The sequence below is a fragment of the Arachis ipaensis genome, chromosome B06 (genome assembly GCF_000816755.2).
Source record: "Arachis ipaensis cultivar K30076 chromosome B06, Araip1.1, whole genome shotgun sequence".
Taxonomy (NCBI): domain Eukaryota; kingdom Viridiplantae; phylum Streptophyta; class Magnoliopsida; order Fabales; family Fabaceae; genus Arachis; species Arachis ipaensis.
The window spans coordinates 24,514,936-24,533,192 of NC_029790.2; the positions used below are offsets into that span (position 1 = coordinate 24,514,936).

General features: G+C 35.4%; 2 protein-coding genes across 7 annotated transcripts; one reads left to right on the forward strand and one right to left on the reverse strand.

Moving 5' to 3' along the window:
* LOC107647856 lies at positions 3,106–12,238 on the forward strand. Of its 6 annotated transcripts, none has more exons than XM_021104288.1 (19): positions 3,115–3,364; positions 3,644–4,533; positions 5,224–5,412; positions 5,943–6,026; positions 6,492–6,551; positions 7,004–7,048; positions 7,141–7,337; positions 7,424–7,963; positions 8,156–8,252; positions 8,427–8,603; positions 8,682–8,771; positions 9,185–9,247; positions 9,343–9,417; positions 9,507–9,557; positions 10,299–10,376; positions 10,646–10,780; positions 11,034–11,146; positions 11,341–11,406; positions 11,858–12,238. In XM_021104288.1, the coding sequence occupies exons 2-18, from the start codon at positions 4,081–4,083 to the stop codon at positions 11,402–11,404; spliced, it is 2,511 nt and encodes an 836-aa protein (XP_020959947.1). In that variant the 5' UTR covers positions 3,115–3,364; positions 3,644–4,080; the 3' UTR covers positions 11,405–11,406; positions 11,858–12,238. The 6 variants fall into 6 exon arrangements, 5 of the variants coding, with proteins under 5 accessions (XP_020959948.1, XP_020959947.1, XP_016207384.1 ...); XM_016351898.2 differs by having other exon boundaries at positions 3,124–3,364; positions 11,034–11,141; XM_016351900.2 differs by having other exon boundaries at positions 3,125–3,364; positions 8,159–8,252; positions 11,034–11,141.
* Positions 13,056–16,193, reverse strand: LOC107647857 (alcohol dehydrogenase class-3). Its single transcript, XM_016351901.2, has 9 exons — positions 16,032–16,193; positions 15,809–15,945; positions 15,646–15,692; positions 15,011–15,336; positions 14,414–14,496; positions 14,247–14,322; positions 13,946–14,103; positions 13,685–13,846; positions 13,056–13,413 (listed from the first exon to the last, which is right to left on the reverse strand). Exons 1-9 carry the CDS (start codon positions 16,063–16,065, stop codon positions 13,297–13,299), a joined length of 1,140 nt encoding a protein of 379 aa, XP_016207387.1. The 5' UTR covers positions 16,066–16,193; the 3' UTR covers positions 13,056–13,296.

An 18,257-nucleotide genomic window follows, 5' to 3' on the forward strand; every position in this document is an offset into this window, starting at 1 on the left:
TTTGTATTTTTAATAATTTTTTTTAATTTATAATTTTAACATGTGTTTTTAGAATACAAAATGGATAAATTTAAAAATTAAAACTACTAATGTTTTGTTAATATATTTAGATTTAGTTAATTTATGGGCAAGTTACTTAAATAAATAGATTAGAGAAAATATTTACCTGAATGTGCAAAATCGGTTTTTGTTACCTGCATGTGTAAAATGCCATTTCTATGTAAACCGTGGCAACCCACCACGGTTTCAAAACGTACATAAACCGTGGAGACCCACAGCAGATTAGGGTTTAAAAAAATTGAGTGTAAACCGTGGTAGGTCACCACGGTTTACTAAGGAAAAATTGCATGCATAAACCGTGGAGAGTCACCACGGTTTATGAAGAAATCCTTTTGCACATAAAACCCTGTGGGTCACCACGGTTTATGTTGACAAGAAGTCTATATATATGTTGGTGAATCAAGCTCCATAAGAGATCATTTTCACAATGGCTAGTGAGGAAGAGAGTTTTCTTGCCTTAGTGCATTACTCTAGGAAAATAAAAAAAAGCAAAAGCAAAGGTGTGAAGTTTACCGACAGAGAACCACTAAGTGTTTTTATCAGGTCGTCGATGACTTTGTCAGATTTGAAGAATAGCATCTTGGAGAAGCTTGGCGTGTTGGGTAGCAAGTGGGTGAAGAAACTATTCTACAAGATTCCCATGGCGGTTGTATCGACCGGTGTTCAGTATGAAACCTTTGCGGTTAAGGCTGATGAAGATATTAGGGTTCTGTTCTACTGTGTACGGAGTTTTCCGGAGATCAGAATCCATGAGTTGTTCGCGAAGTTGGAGGTTGGTGTCGATAGTTCTGGGACATCCGCGCCAGTTCCCTGCCCAGCTGCCGCGGGTGGTGCATCTAGTTCGATGCCTGCGGTCAGACCGTATGTTCCGCCGATTCAATCACCTTCGTTTGCGGCTGATTTAGACCGAACAGAGGTTGTTGGTTCTATACCTTTGGAGAATGCAGCAGTCATTGAGCATCCGCACGTTGTGGGCACCGGTGGTGGCCTCGTACCTTATATCGAAGACTTTGGTGGACCTGATCAAGTAGAGAATGCAATGCGTGACGATGAGTCTGACCAGGAGCCTGTTGATATCGATGGTGACAACGACGATGACAGACGTGGCGATCCACATGCGCAGCATAGGCCAGCAAGTTCTGGTTCTCATCACTACCCTCCACACTTCTCGACACTAAACTTGGAAGCTCTTGGTCAACAGGAAGACAGTGGTAATAGAGTGGGGGGATCTTCTGCAGAATTTCAGATTGGGCAATCATTCCAGAGTAAAGATGAAGCTGTGCTGAGTGTAAAGTAATCTCTGAGCCCCTGCATCGTTCCTCGGCACAAACTCAGCCCACCTACAATTTTAATTGAAATGATGTCAAAACAAACCATAACACATGATGTATTTAAAATTTATTAACGGATAATACTAAACCCTACTTGGAAGCAAGAGGAAACCCGAACCGGTCAAAACCAGTGGGCCTCAGAGTGGGAAACCTCCAGAAAATCCAAGACTGTAGTAGTTGTAGCGGCCCAGCCAAGTTAACGACGTTCCTGTTTGTTCCACGACAAAGACACCTACTCACCAAACGGCATATGGAACGTGTGGGTCTCCGGACGCCACCGCTCAATAAATGCGCTAAGGAGAGACTCATCAACCCAGAACCACTGACTGTTTAGCCTAGCCAGATGATACAAGCCGGCATTCTCCAGATACGGTATAATCCGGTCATGTAAGGGCATATTCTGCTGCCTCCTAACGGCGCTAATAACCCTACTAGGCTGCAAAACGTGGGTAACAAAATCCCTTAACATACAACAATTACAAACAACACCAAACATAATTTTCGTAAAAATTATTAGACTCATCACATTAAATTCATTGATTCTCTTATTGTGTAATACACCGTGAAGCTACGAATACTATGCACTCATTATAACAATATAAATACAGAAAAAAAAATATTATTCAATAAAATATTTACATTTATAACAAAATATTTTAGAGAAATACTATTAACCAGACTTACAAGATAAATAAGCATAATAAAATATGCATTATTCAGTAGACAATATTAATAAATGCCTCACATTTGGATTGACAGTAACCATAATAATATCAATATTTATGTAAATAACATTAATCAGAATAACAATACAAATAAACATAATAAAATATTTTTACTAACAATATCCCTAATAATATCAATTGCTATATTAGTATGAATTTTAATAACAATAATAACGACAGAAACAGTAACTAACCTCTTCGTCGATATATCCTGCCACGTGAGCGACGCCATTTAGTCGGTACAAGCGATCCTTACCCTCCATTGGCTCCACCACCCACTTCTCCTTCAAACCTCCAAAGTTTTGCCAAATCCTCTCAACACAACAACAACTTCCTTTTTTTTTTGTTCCTTACCAAATGATCCGTTCTAACCTTCCACGGATTACTTATATAGCCACACACACATAAACCGTGGTGACCCACAGGGTTTTATGTGCAAAAGGATTTCTTCATAAACCGTGGTGACTCTCCACGGTTTATGCATGCAATTTTTCCTTAGTAAACCGTGGTGACCTACCACGGTTTACACTCAATTTTTTTAAACCCTAATCCGCTGTGGGTCTCCACGGTTTATGTACGTTTTGAAACCGTGGTGGGTTGCCACGGTTTACATAGAAATGACATTTTGCATGCAGGTAACAAGAACCAATTTTGCACATTCAGGTAAATATTTTTTCTAATCTATTTATTTAAGTAACTTGCCCTTAATTTATATTTAAAAACAATATTTTTGTATTTTTTAGTGACAACATATTTTTGTATGATTAATAAGAATACTTTTTTAATAACTTTTAATAAAAAAATTTTGATACTTTGAGAATAAACTGTAAACACTCTAAATTCTAGAGAGTAAAGACGTTACATTTTTATTTTGTTTCCCCTGTAAAAAGTGGGAGATGAATTGAATGTTGCAAGCTTGGGAACTCTCCGACAGAAAAGGAAAAAACGCCCGAAAAAAGATGGAACAGTGTCAGATGAGCAATTAATGAAAGTTGGAGGGCCATGACATGCAATACCAGAAAAGTAGTACCAAAGTGTAAAAAGTGTTTGAACATGAGTTGTCTTTTCCCTTCCCCTTCCCATTTGTATTGTTCATCAATTCCTCTCACTTTCTCACTATAATAGTAATAACCATTGCCAATTTATTATCACCTTCCTCCTGTTTCTTCCTTCTTCCATATTTAGCATGCAACCCTCTTCTCTCTCTCTCTCTGGTCAACCCCCAAATCTTTGGCAACAACAACAAAGGTAGTAACATTCCTTTTTTCTTTTTCTTTTCTCATTTTGTTTCCTACTACAACGCCCCGCGTGTTCTTTGGTTCCTTCTTCTTCTTCTTTTTTTACGATTTGCCTTTTGAATTCCCTGCATTTACTTGGTTTTTGTTTCCGTTACAAACTTGTTTACGTTGGACGTACATTTGGAGCGTTATTCATTGATTATCAGCATTGTTCTGCCATTAATAAGAAAATTTTGGCAAATTTGGGCATCATTGTCATTGTTGTTTGTGATTCTCTTCTTCGTTTCAGAATCAGATTGGTATTCATTATTACTAGGGAGGAAAAGTTTGAAAATTTGAACGAGGAAAAGGTTGCACTCTAAAATCTAACTGCCCCAGAGAATAATCACAAGATTTCTTGATCGTTAGGGACTTATTATTAGAGGATATCATATTTTCCTTGGGATTCGGTGTTGAGTGAGGAACGAGGATCATTAATGATCTAAGGATACAAAAGATTGGATTTTTGGTGATAAATTCTATCTGGGAATCCCCTTCTCATTGAAGCCAGTATCTTGGTAGAATCATCAAATTGAAATGAAATGATCCATAGGCGTGCTTATTATGTTGGCCTTGGAATTTATCTCAGCAATGAATTTAAAGCTGCAATATAATTTATTGGTGAAAAGTGGAACTCTAGAGCATGATCTGTTTGTGTAAATATTATTATATATAGAGAAAGGTTAGATGGATACAAAAGAAGAGGCTGAACCTCTTGAAGATAAGGTCTCATCCCTAATTTTGCAGCAGATATCTGAGGGGTCATTCAAAGTTGCAGGTGAAGCATCAAAGAGTATGTACTCTGGTGATGCTGCCGGTGGCAGAGGCAGTGGTGATGGTAATGGTAATGGTAACGGTGGTGGTGGCAGTGGTGGTATTGGCGGGGTCGGTGTCGGATCAAGAGTGCCACAAAAGAGGCCTAGTTTATTACATAGAAGAGCTCAAACTGAACTTTTTACCCAAGGGATTCAACGTGTTGACAGCTTTCAGAAGTTGAAGGCTCATGTTAACAAGGCTTTTCGATGGGGAAACAGATTCCGCGAACCAGATTCCCCATCATCAGACTCCCCGTCGCATTTGAGCCTCGAGGTCATGGCGAACCAGAAACGGCAGTGGTATCAGCTTCATCCCAAATCTATGGTATCCAATTTTTTAGAATCCCTTCATGTACTGCATTTGTGTATAGAACATTGTCAATGCTTGACTGATCTGCAAATAGCAACAGAATCTATTTCATATTTTGAAATGTGTACTTGTATTTCATATGGTACTAACATGTTGACAACATTAACTCGTGTACTTCTTTATGTTGATCATGTTTCATCTCTAGTAAATTTATATATCAACTGAATTCTTGAGTTTGGTTTTCAAAATATTATCCTCCTGTGGTATTTTAAGGTCAGATATGCACCATTAGCAGTTGTCCATTAAGTATTATGGCAACTGAAAGAACTAAGAGCATGAATTTTGAGGAATCTTTCCAAACAATATGTTTTTATATATCCGAAGAAACAAAATAATATAAGTGAAGAGGATTTTGATTTCTTAAGTGGTTCTTGCTTGTTTCTATTCTTTACCATGCCATGTTGGTACCTTGGGTAATGAATATATTGTTGATGCTAAAAGTTATTTGGAGGTGCTTCTCATAAACTTGGTTCTTGGAGCTCTTGATTGGTTTTGTTCTGAAATATATTTTTTAATCAAGGAGAAACATTAAGATTGATGCTTTATTCCAGTATCTTTTAGGAAGTAACTTCCTGTTGCTTATACATGTTTGTCGCAAATGTAATATTGTCGATTTTGTTTGAGTCACCGGGAACATTTCTGTAGGATTGTGTAAACTATAAGGAGCCAACCACGCTTTTTGAACATTTTGTGATTGTGGGGCTGCATCCTGATACTAACTTGGATGCTGTGGAGCATGCATTTGCTAGAAGGAAACGATGGCAAATAGAGAAAGAAAAATCTGAATATGTAGATTACAAAATGCCGAAGCCTGACACAACTTTGGAACCACAGGTTTGTCATGTGTCAACTTTAATACATATATTTAATAGAAATGGAAATTTTGTTTTAGAGAAAAGGAAGAAAGTACAGTTATTTAGATGAGATATCCCCCAAAACAGAGAAAGTGATGATAAACAAAGAATAAAGAAATTAACTGGCCTATCTCAGCATATCAGAAATACAAAGGATAATTTAAAAGTTGTTTGTAGTTATCTATTGATAAATATTTAATGTTAATTTCAGTAGCTTTGTAAAAGATGGGTTTTATAGGCATGGTTAGTGTCAGGTGTCTGGTTCTCTTAGGAGTTTTATTAATTTCACGAGTTTTGAAAGATATTTGGTATATTAGAGGTATGTCTGCACTTTGATGATGGATGGAATTTTCGAGCGTATAATATGCTGCTACGTTTCATGTGAGGTCACAAGCAAATAATTTGATAGTACAAACTTAAACATGTCCTCCCTCTTTATCATTTCAACTTAGCCTATTCCTATGGATCAATAGGGTTCATTGTTGATAATATCTTTTAATGAAAATGCAGATACTTTTCAAATATCCTCTTGGAAAGAAGCTAACAGTACCTCGGAAGGAGTTATGCTCCTTTTGCTTTCCTGAAGGTGTAAAGGTCTGCTTGAAAGCTATTTGTATTTACTTAGATATATCAAATGGTACCTTCTCTCATTGTCTTCTAACAAAAATGCTACCTTTCAAATTGTTTACTATAGTTTTCCATTGTTTGCACTTGGTGCCACTAAATTGATCCTACTATCACCATGTGTTTACTCTTGCTCCTTTGATAAATCTGCTTCACAAAGTTACTCTTTTTTTAATTTTCTATCAATAAATGATTGAATATTTGAATATTTTATTTGTTTTGAATTTTGAAATTATATTATCAGTTTCAATGTTACTTTTCAGCATGCAAACACAATTTGAGTGTTTATATCATGTCAGGAACAGCAATAGAAGTCTATGGAATATAGCGAATTCTTGAGTTGGCTGTTCTTAATTGTTAATGATAAATTGGCCATCTTTATTTTTCCTGGGGTAGAATCTTATTCTATTTCATTTATTAAATGTTGAAATACAGGCATCAATGTTGGAGAGGACTCCATCTCTAAGTGAATTAAATGAACTTGTCTATGGACAGGTACGCCACATCAATCTCTGATTTTCTTTGGCAAAGTAGATGTTTTTGCTTTTGACAAGCTCAACAATACAACATATTTAAGTTGCCTCGTGTTTTAGATAATCAATTCATTCTATATGAGCATAATGTAGTATTTGATCACATGTAAGAAACTGAGAATCATAGAGGAGCTCTACATTTAATGATCTTTCATTTTTTGTCTTTGTGCATTATTTTTCGACACAAAAAGCTCTTACTCAAGAGACATAAGAAACTATTAATGATAGTATCGTAGTATCAGCATATTTCTTTGTTGCTTTCTCTTAATTTGTTCTTCGTTTTGTAGTTTTAGTTTTTCCAGTTGAAAAGTGGTAGTGAATCGGTCAGTGTCTTACTGTGAAATTAACCTTCTATTGAGCACTCATCACCTTCAAGACCAAAGATATAATACTTCTCTTGTTTATTATCTGCAGGAACATTTAGGCAGAGATGATCTATCATTTATCTTTACACTCAAGGTAAAAAATGTGCTGACATCATAATTTTGTATAGAAATTTGAAGATGAGTGATTACTGAAACTCATCTTGTAAACTTCAATTCCTTGATTAGGCAGCAGACAGTGCAACACTTTATGGAGTTTGTTTACATGTGCCTGAAATTGTTCAGAGGCCCCCTGGTATCCTAGACATGTATTGTCCTCCATCGCCCCGTCCATTCAGCAGCCGGTTTCTGGTTTCTGCACCACGCTGTTACTGTTTGCTGACTAGAGTTCCTTTCTTTGAGTTACACTTTGAGATGTTATACAGGTTAGCACATTGGTTGAAGACATGCCTAATGTCCTTTGGGTTCGGTAGATGCAAAATGAAATTCATTATGTCTTACTTGGCTGCAGTCTCATTGCACAGGAGCGTCTGAACCGGATAACTCAGTTTGTAAATGAGTTGAATCTTACTGGAGGCATTCCCACGTCGAAGCCAGATGATCAAGTGAGCTTACATGTTGAGTGCCCAGAGACAGAATCATTTAGTGACTGGATGTCTTTTGCAATACCTGTTGAAGGAGCAGCAGTAATTACTGCTGCTGCTGCTGGGATTTTATCGGATGACGAAGTCATACAATTATCACCGAAAATATGGGAATCTCCGAAAATATGGGAATCTCCGAAAAGATGGGATTCTTGCTCTCAATCTCCTGCAAGTATGACTGCAAGTGATGCTTCAGAGTTTTTCCTGGCTAGAGATATCGAAAAGGATGGCAGGAAGAATATCCAAGGTCATGATAATTGTGCTGTTGAGACAACAGAAATTCATGATTCTACAGAAAGAACACAGGGGAATGGTGAAAGTGATCAACTTTCTCCCAAGTTTGGAACACCTTTTAGTGCTAGGAGTTGTGAATTAGAGCGGCTTGAAAGTTTGGACTCACTAGCCAGGTGGTAGATTTACAAATACAGCATTCTAGATTTCAGTTCTCTTTTCAATAGACTATCTTGCTGATTCAACCCCCGCCCCTTCGTTTTTTTTCCCTCGAATTTATTGTGCTGAGCTGTGTTTATGGTAATAATTTGTCTTCTATAATCGAATCCTATGGTTGCTACTTACTGCTTCTGTATTGTTTCCATCAGCAGTACAGCTAAAAGTGTGGTTTGGGAAGATGATGATGATCTTTTTGCAAACAATGAAAGAGAATATGGGGATGGGTTCTTAATCGAATTTCCTACGGTAAGTGACTGAAGTGAAGCCGACCCCACTTAGTGGGACAAGGCTTTGTTGTTGTTGTTGTTGTTGTTGTAAGTGACTAAAGTGTAAACCAGTTTACCATTTGTTTTGCTTTGGTTAGTAAGGTGACTCTTGATTAGCATTAACATGCTGCGTTGTTGCAAATGGTTTTGATAGGAGAAGAAGAATGATTTGCTACAGATAGTGCATAGATATCATTCACATTGTATTCCACCTCGAGGAACCGAATTTATCTTCCATCCTCTTGAACATCTACAAGCTATTCAATATATAAGACACTCAGTTGAGGTCCTTGGCTTTAGCAATAGTTTAAATTCCTCTGAACCTGCTCAGGTAATTCTCTAGTGTTTCTTTTTAACACAACGCTTCTCTGCAATTAAGTTCACTCATTAGAGTTGTACTTGTTAAAAGGTCAATGCAAAGTTGGCTGCTGCCGAGGAAGCCTTTGCATTATCAATTTGGACGACTGCAACTACTTGTCGAGTTCTGTCCCTTGAATCTGTAAGCAGATATTCTACCTGAAGTTCAACAATGTTTATCTGTCAGAATTTATTTGCAGAAACAGTTCCTGGAAACCATTCCACACATGCAGAAATTCTTATCAAACTATTGTTATTTTTAATAAATTCAATGTAGAAAGCTATTTTCATGTTGATTTTGTTCCTCGCTGATGCTTTATTTTTTTATTGATGTTTTTTGAAGTATATTTAATGCTAGTTCTGATACTAAAAGGGAAATCTTATAAAGTCATGATAATTTTCCACCAGAATATCAATATAAAAGTGTGGCATTAACGGAAGATTGCGAGCCATGCATAAAATGAAATTACTAAATAATTATATGTGCTGCAAATATCTTGTCAGTTTCTTGATGAAATTGATATTTTAATCCTTTTTTTAACATGTTACTAGCAGATGCTGGCATTATTTACTGGAGTGTTATTGGAAAAACAGGTGGTAGTAGTGTGCCCCAATCTGGTAAGAATTTGAAACGATAATCATAGTAGTTATTGTTAGCCTGACAATATTTTGTGCTAAATAAATTCATTTTGGTCATTCTTGACACAATGCAGGGTGTTCTATCTGCCATAGTGCTATGTCTTATTCCAATGATTCGTCCATTTCAATGGCAGAGTTTATTTCTACCTGTGAGTTCAGTGGCTTCCAACATGTTCAATTATATTTTCCATGTGAATTTTACCTATATATCTAATAATATGTTAGCCTTGCTTTTCAGGTTTTACCTGGATCAATGCTTGATTTTCTTGATGCACCTGTTCCATATATTGTGAGTTTCTTTTTACTTTATTTTCAAATTGGCATGTCATGTTTGTTTTGTGGACTATTGTTATGGTATCTGTTATTGCTCGTGCTATTGGTTTTGCTAATGATTACATGAGAATTCATAATTCTTTCAATTATAGTCTCCTTTATATATGTTTTTTTTATCTAGTTATGGAATGAAATTTAAGATTTAGCATTTTCTATTTGTGTTTGTGAAATTTCAAATTTGACCAGCAGCATTTTTTTAAAAAAGAAAAAAGAAAAAGAAAAAAAAATCTATCCTACATCTACAAGATAAAACTAGATCCTTTTACTTTCACTGCTCATAAGATAAAATTATTCTGTCCTGTTTCTTTTCAAGATATTATTCATGTATTTCCGATTTCATCTTGAATTGGTTATGCTTTGGCTCTTCTATATGATCCATTGTTCTTTTCTTTTCCTTTTCCGCTTATATATGCCTTGCATTGAGAATTATCGTGTTCATGTTCATGTTAATAATGGTGTTTTTCTTCCATTGGGTGAACTTTTTCAGCTGCGAACTGTTTGTGTGAAAGTAAAGTTTACTTGTTAGATTAGAAAAATGTCTCTGTAAAAGTAAATCTTCTATGTCAAAAATGTTCACGCATGCATTATGACTTGAACTGAATTACCCCTGATTTCCATGTGATGTTCGTATTTAGAACCTTTTTGTGGACACCGCATTGTCTAAATTATTTGATCCAACTTTCTAATGATTCTGCAGGTTGGCATACAGCGTATGCCGGATGATTCGCATACGAAAACTAATAACCTTGTTCTTGTTAATGCAACGAAGAATCAGGTTTGTAATGTTTTAAAGAGAACTAATTGCATGGTATTCAATCAGCTTGTTTAGCAATATATTTAGGATGTTGTAACATTATTTATATACCTATCTATCTTTACATTCCAAAGTATCGGCTAATATGCATCTTTTAGACCCCATTGTTGAACATCTATTCTGATAAGACAAATGGCAGATGCTATAATATCATTTGATTTTGCTCTCTTAATTTTCTCTTCTGTTTTCTTTTTTTATTTCCTGCTAAATATTGTTTTCTAATTTTGTAGGTTAAAATGTGTCAATTGCCAAAACTTCCACAGTATAGAGAACTTTACTCGCAGTTGAGTCCAATTCATGCCAAACTTAAAAACGAAAGTTCGCATGCTAAAAGACATCCTATACATAGGTGCAATGAAGCTCAGGTTTTTTCTCACTTCTCTCCATCAACTAAGAACACTTCGGGTCTTGTTACAATAAAAACAATCAAATCATAGTTTCTATTTTCATTTCGTATTTTTACTTTTTATTTACAAAATCTTAAAACAAGAACATTAAAGATGAAAACATAAACCAGAGAGGCCTTGAATTTTGATGTTTTACTATATATGCAAGATTTTCAAGTTGTAGTCATGCTTTTTCCACCTGTGGCAACTACTAATTGTACTTTGTTCACAGGCTAAAGCTGCAACTCAGTTTTTGAATGTAGTTTGGCACTATTTGGAGTCACTGTGTTCAGATCTAAAATCTCATACAATAACTAGTGTACAATCGAATAATGACAGGGTAAGGTAGCCAACTTACTTTAATGTAAATTTGATAGAAGGAAAGAAATACATATAAGAATTCTATGTGTTCTATAATATCACATTTTATATTCCTAAATTTTATGTTTTTTTAAAAAGAATAGTAATAAATAATGAAGAATAAGTAACTTGCCAACTTGTTTTTTTTTTCATGCCTCACCCTTGATTAAATTTTTCAGGTTTCTTTACTTCTTAAGGAGACATTCATTGATTCATTTCCTAATAGGGACCAGCTATTCATGAAGGTAACAACCTTTTTCTTATTTTATTTTTAAAGAAAAATTGTAGGACATCTTGATCATGCACAGTTTTGTCATCCTTTGTCTTGTTTAGAATAAAAATTAATTGTCCTCTTAATATGTGGAGAAATGTTCAGCATTTTTAACATTATGGAGTGTTACATCAGATATTCAGGACCATAGGGGTGAAATGTTAGGACCCCCCTTCAATGAAGTTCAAATGTGTAACTATTTTGAATGAAGATTAAAGATTGTAACTAATTTTTTAAGAACAGTGTGCACTGCACATATTGTCTTTATTATTTTTTTTTCTATTATAAAAAGAATGATCATTTTTTATTGGAAAACACTCTTTACCATAGCATAATCCTAGAATTTACAGCCGTGTTATTATTATTATTATTATTATTATTTTGGTTTCTAGGGTATTGATTATGAGTCGTTGTTGGGCTTGCAGCTATTTGTAGATACACAACTGTTCAGTGTTTTATCAGATTCTCGTATATCAAGTTTTGAGAGAGGTCAGTTATAGCCACATTAATTTATATAAAACACAAAGGTGGAGTGGAACATATGCTTCTTAACCCATACTGGTGAAGGTGAACTAACTTAAGTGCACATGAAATTTTGCTAATCAAAGAATCCAATGTATTTTTTTTTCTTTGGGAATGACAAAACATTGATATGGGGTGTTCATGGTTAATGAGATTTGTATTATGCTTGATACAAAAGGGATGCAATGAAGCCCTGTATGGCTACACCACTGATTATGCTGACCCTAGAAGAGAGAATCAGAATCAAGGTCCCAATTTTTTTTTGTTGAGGGATACATAGATATTGTTAAATCAAGGTTCTCCAGTGCATGTGTACAGTACTACAGTATAAGATATCATGCATATAAATATTATTTTTATAACGTCACATGCTTTCAATAAAAAGATATTTTACTCAGTATATGTATAATGTATCTTATCCATGAATATTATTTTATATTTTTTATCATCACTCCTACAATTATCAATATTTAGATGAAATGAGAATTAAATCTTCACCCACTCAATTTAGAAGTAAAAACAGAAACAAGTGTAAGTTGGTTATTTTTCTCAAAGCAAAAAATAAAATTCTGATTAAAGGTTCTGAATAGAGATGGCAACAAATAGGGTAGAATAGAGTTTGAACTCTACCTTAATTTTATTTGCGAGTTGAAAACTTTCTTAAAACTCTACTCTACCCTGTCCACAGGTTGAAAACCCTAACTCGACCCGCATCAAAGTTCTAAACCATATCCTACTTGCAGAAAAATAAATTTTTAGGCAAATATAAAATTTAACCATTCTAAATTTCATACATATTAATAAAATAAAAAATAAAAAATTAAGTCCAAATAAAAATTAAAAACAATAAAATCTTAAAAAATTCAACATAAAATTATAAATAATATGATCATCAACTAACTTAGTGATTATTTCAAATTTTTATAAGACAAAAATTGTGGGTTCAACACTCACTTTTTTCACTACATACATAATTTTTACATATATATTATATAATATATTAGGAGTGCGGATAGAGTAGGGTATACCCTTAACCCGTATCCTACCCTACCTGCAGGCAAACTCACACCACACCCTACCCTATCCATGGGTTGGTCTGGGTTGAGTACCCGCAGGTAGGGTATATATTTTATTAATTGGATGCATGGCAAACGGAAAAACACTTAGGTGGTAAAATGGAAGGGTTAATAGACACATGGCATTACATGTTTTGCAAAAGAAAGGTAACCATTCATATTATAAGCCATCGTTACAAATTAAGATACTAAAAAAGAAGATTCATTTAACCGGACAACCACCACATGAAGGAAGAACAACTGGGCACCTAGAATCTTGGATCATCTCATGCATCTGTTGAAAGAACACAACGGAGACATCCTCCTTCGTGCATAAGATCGAAAGCCTTGTTGATCTCGCCAAGCGTCAGATTGTGGGTAATGTACTCATCAACCTTGATTTCCTGCAAAAACGAGCAAAATATAAGGTCAAGCCTCCTCAAAAATAAAATTATAAAAAAAAGAAACACTTCCCAACAATATTGGAGTTTGATACACTTGAGAAAAACTGTAGGAAGCATCTTAAGATGCATCAAATTGAACTTGGTGCATCGTAAGCAAAGGTAATCCAATGGTTAGAATTGAATCGTGAGAGTGGCATCCATTATGATTCAACCTTAGTGCATGATGCACCGGATTCAGCCCAATGCATAATAGCATTCTCCAAACATTTACCTTCTTCAAGTACTTCTCCACAAGCCAAGGCACTTGTGACCTGCTCTTGAAGCCACCAAAAGCTGTTCCTTTCCAGACACGCCCCGTCACCAATTGGAAAGGGCGGGTAGATATCTCTTGGCCCGATGCTGCAACACCCACGATAACTGATGTTCCCCAGCCCTGGAATTTTTCAGCAAAACATATATTTTCATGGTTATGTCCATCTAGAGTAATATTTGAACAATTGAGTCAATGTGGCACTGCTGCGGCAGTGTTCACCTTGTGGCAGCATTCCAGAGCAGCTCTCATGACGGAGACATTCCCAATGCACTCAAAGCTATAATCAACTCCGCCATCTGTAAGATCAACTATGACCTGCTGAATTGGTTTATCGTGTTCTTTAGGATTAATAAACTCGGTGACTCCAAAGTTCTTCGCTGCAAGGTAAAATAGCAAGAGAAGTAAACAGAAGAACATGTATTTAAAGTTGCACACAGTAAGACAACACTCTTGCTTAGAAATAAGAAACCTTGGAGCATATCACTTCACAACATCAAGGGCATATGTTTCAGACATTTACCTGTATCAAATTTCTTGCTATCGATATCAATGCCAATAATACGAGATGCACCGGCACTTTTTGCACCCTCTGCAACCTGTAAGTATAAAATAATCAATTGCAGTGGTAGTTCGATACCAAGCAAAAAACACATTTACTACTACGCTAACTACAGGAAAGAAACTTACAGCAAGACCAACAGTTCCAAGGCCAAAAACAGCAACAATTGACCCTGGTTCAACTTTTGCAGTGTTCCATACAGCTCCAAGCCCTAAAAAATAAAAAATAACAGTTTTCTTAAATGCATAACAAGAAAAGAACAAGGCACAGGAAGGCGTGACTCAACTGTAGTCTTTTAAATATAGCACTAAAACCAGATATTATATTAATTGATAAACTATCATGTTAAGAAGCTTAAGAGTGCTATTAGGCTACTTTCTTATCGAATTTAAACAACGGCAGGTGATAATGATGAATCCATGAGAGACCAACAAAAACTAAGCCTTGTCCTATTATAGGCTACATGAACCAGAAGATGCAAAAGTCAATTAGACATCATTACATCAAACTCAAACTCTGAATTATTCAAGCTGACGACTTATATTGTATGAAATCCATCTCGATGGGCAAACCTAACATCAATGTCCAAGCACATTTCAACAATCCATTGAGCATGGAGCATTTAATAATCAAATAACCAACACGTGGGCTTGCTCACCAAGTGGCCTTGGCAACATAATCTCAATACACTTTGTAATTGCGAAAAGGAGAAAGACAACACTTACCGGTTGGAACACCGCAACCAAGAAGACAAACTTTATCCAAAGGAGCAGCTGGATCAATCTTAGCCACACTTACATCATGAACAACAGTGTACTGGCTGAAGGTGGAAGTTCCCATGAAATGATAAATGGTCTTCCCATTGATAGAGAAACGACTTTTGCGGTCGCTAAGCATCACTCCAACTCCAGTGGCGGAACGAACCTTCCCACAGAGGTTCGTTTTTCCAGATTTGCAGAACTTGCACTCACCACATTCAGCCTGGTAACATGGAATAACATGATCCCCAGGCTGCACATTAGTAACACCTTCTCCAACACTCTCCACAATTCTGCACCCATAAATAAATAAACTAAATAAACGAAATCCCCTCAATCAACAATCACACAACCCAATGTTAAACATGACAATGTTATGATGCAGTAAGAAGGAAAAAAAATAAAAATAAAAATAAAAATAAAGTTGGTGCACCCTAGATCAAGATAATCTAATATACAGATTTATCATCACTTTATAACAATAACTTCTACAAAACCTATACCATCAGATTTTAGCGCATCAAAACCCAAGTTCAACCTGGACCATTCAAATCATACCATGTAACAAAACATGCTCTTCATTAAAAAAAAAAATTACTCACCCAGCAGCTTCATGGCCAAGGATACAAGGGAAGAGACCTTCAGGATCCTGCAAAGCATGATTTAGATAAATGAGCATTTAATATTTAGCAGGAAAAAAAACTTTAAATTTGGAAAACGAGAATGGGAAATAGAAAAGGGATGGGGTAGGGTAAAAGAAAACACCTTTCCGCTCCAGGTGTAAGCATCGGTGTGACAGAGAGCAGTGTAGAGGATCTTGACTCGAACCTCGCCGGCTTGCGGTGGAGCCACCTGAACGTCTTCGATGGACAAAGGCTTGTTGGGTTCCCAGGCCACCGCAGCTTCATCATCAAAACGACAAAAGTCAAATCGCCGTTTAATGAAGAAGAATAAGATGAAAATAGAGAGAGAGAGTGAATTGTAGTACCTTTGCAAGTAATGACTTGACCTTGAGTTGCCATGGAGACTGAGACTGAGACCGCACAGTAGAGAGAACGATGATGTTGATGATGATGAAAATGAAGGGGAAAATGAGTGGAAATAAAATGGGTTACTACTGTTTTTTGTTTTGGTATAAAGGGTTACTACTGTTACTATACAAGGCAGCTACCAACTAACTACTCATTTGGGTTTAATCAATTATTTTTTTCACTCTTTTTGGGTCTAGATCATTGGGCTATGGTGTATCGTCAACCAGTCGTTTTTTTTTTAGAATAATTACTCAAATAAGTCTTTAACGATTTTTAAAGCGGACATTTTAATTTCTAAGAAAAATTAATATACAGATGAATTCTAAAATTTCACTCCGACCGACAAATCAGTCCCAGTTTATAATTATCCAAATCAGTCTCCAAGAATTTTAAAAGCGGATATTTTAGTTCCTAAGAAAAATTAATACACAGATCAATTTCTAACATTTTTCTCTGTCAGACATAATAGTCTCCTGTCCATTTTACTTTTACTATATGTCAACCTTTATTATTATTAACTTAGCTTTGTGCATGTAGACGATGAAAATAGAATATTAATATACTCTTTTCATTACAAACAAGTAAGGTGAATAATGATGTTTTAAAATTCAAATTAAAATATTTTCTTTTAATACAAACATATTTTTTAAAATAGGACATCTTTTGATTATATTAAATACAAAATATCAAATAATTTCAACTTTAAATTTTTTGTAGAATAATTTCTAATAATTTTATTGATCATCATCATCATCATCATCATCATCATCATCATCATCATCATCATCATCATCATCATCAGAATTGTTATGTCTGATGGAGAAAAACATTGAGGATTGATCTGTGTATTAAATTTTTTTTTGAGACTAAAATGTCTGCCTTTAAAATTTTTGGAAACTGATCTGGGTAATTACTTTGTCGGAAAATAAACTGGAGACTGATTTGTCTGTCGGAGTAAAATCTTGGAGATATTTTTGTATATTAATTTTTTTAGGACTAAAATATCCGCTTTTAAATCCTTGGGGACTGATTTGGGTAATTATTCTCATTTTTTTTTGTCTAAACACAATAAGAAAACAAAGCAAACTAACTAAACTGAGTCAGAGTAAATAATTTGCTCAATGTCTTCATTAGGAGAATTTCAAATGACATGACTCTAATTAATCAAAGCTCCATAACGCGCTAATCAATTTGCAGCTTTGTTCACTTCACAACCAACCCATTTAAAATAGACAACCTATAGTCTGACCAAGAGCTCTTTAATCTTAACAACTAGATCAGAAATATTAGACATGCCACCATGAACACTATAATACAGAAGATGCAAGATATGCAAACAGTCAGTTTCACATACAATATATTTGATACCACACTCCCAAACTAGAATAAGTCATCTCCAAACAGTGAATAACTCACATATAAAAATAGACCAAATGAAAATGCTATTCGAATAATCCATCACACAACAGCCATTAGAATCTCTAATTATACATCCAAAATCAGCCACTTGCAAATCAGAAGCCAGACTAGCATCACAATTAATTTTAAAAAAACTACCCGACAGAGGTTCCCAAAACATCCGATGATTTAAACATCGAAATAGAGAAGACTTCTCAGCATGCAATCTTATAGAATTAGCCATGATCTTAGCATTCGCTACCACCTTGTAATCAGACTAAGAACTCTGAGCATTAAAAATGTCATTGCACCTATTTCTCCACACCCACCACAGTCCCACCCTAAGAATCGCTTTGTGGCCAGGCATAACCTTACGCAACCAAGACACAAGAGACCTTCCACCAATTGAATCAACTAAAGAATGATCCAATATCTGCAAAATTGAAATAGATTTCTTGTAGTCTCGCAAACAATGCTCCATAGTTTCTGGAGCCTCATTACATCTTTGACAAATGTCCGAGTTAGACAGTTGCCGCTTGTAATGAAGAACTTCAATAGAAAGAGCATTGTGTAACCCAAGCCAAATGGTGAACTTTATTTTATCAGAAATATTAAGATTCCATAACCACTGCCAACTGGTACAAACATCCCAATTGAATTTTTTTTTCTTGCAAGCCATCTATAACTTTCTCTAGCACTATATATTTTAGTTGTTGCTAGCCACTATCTCCACCCGGCATCCTCCCTAAACTGAAAATGAAAGTTAAGGTTGCTAACAATATGCT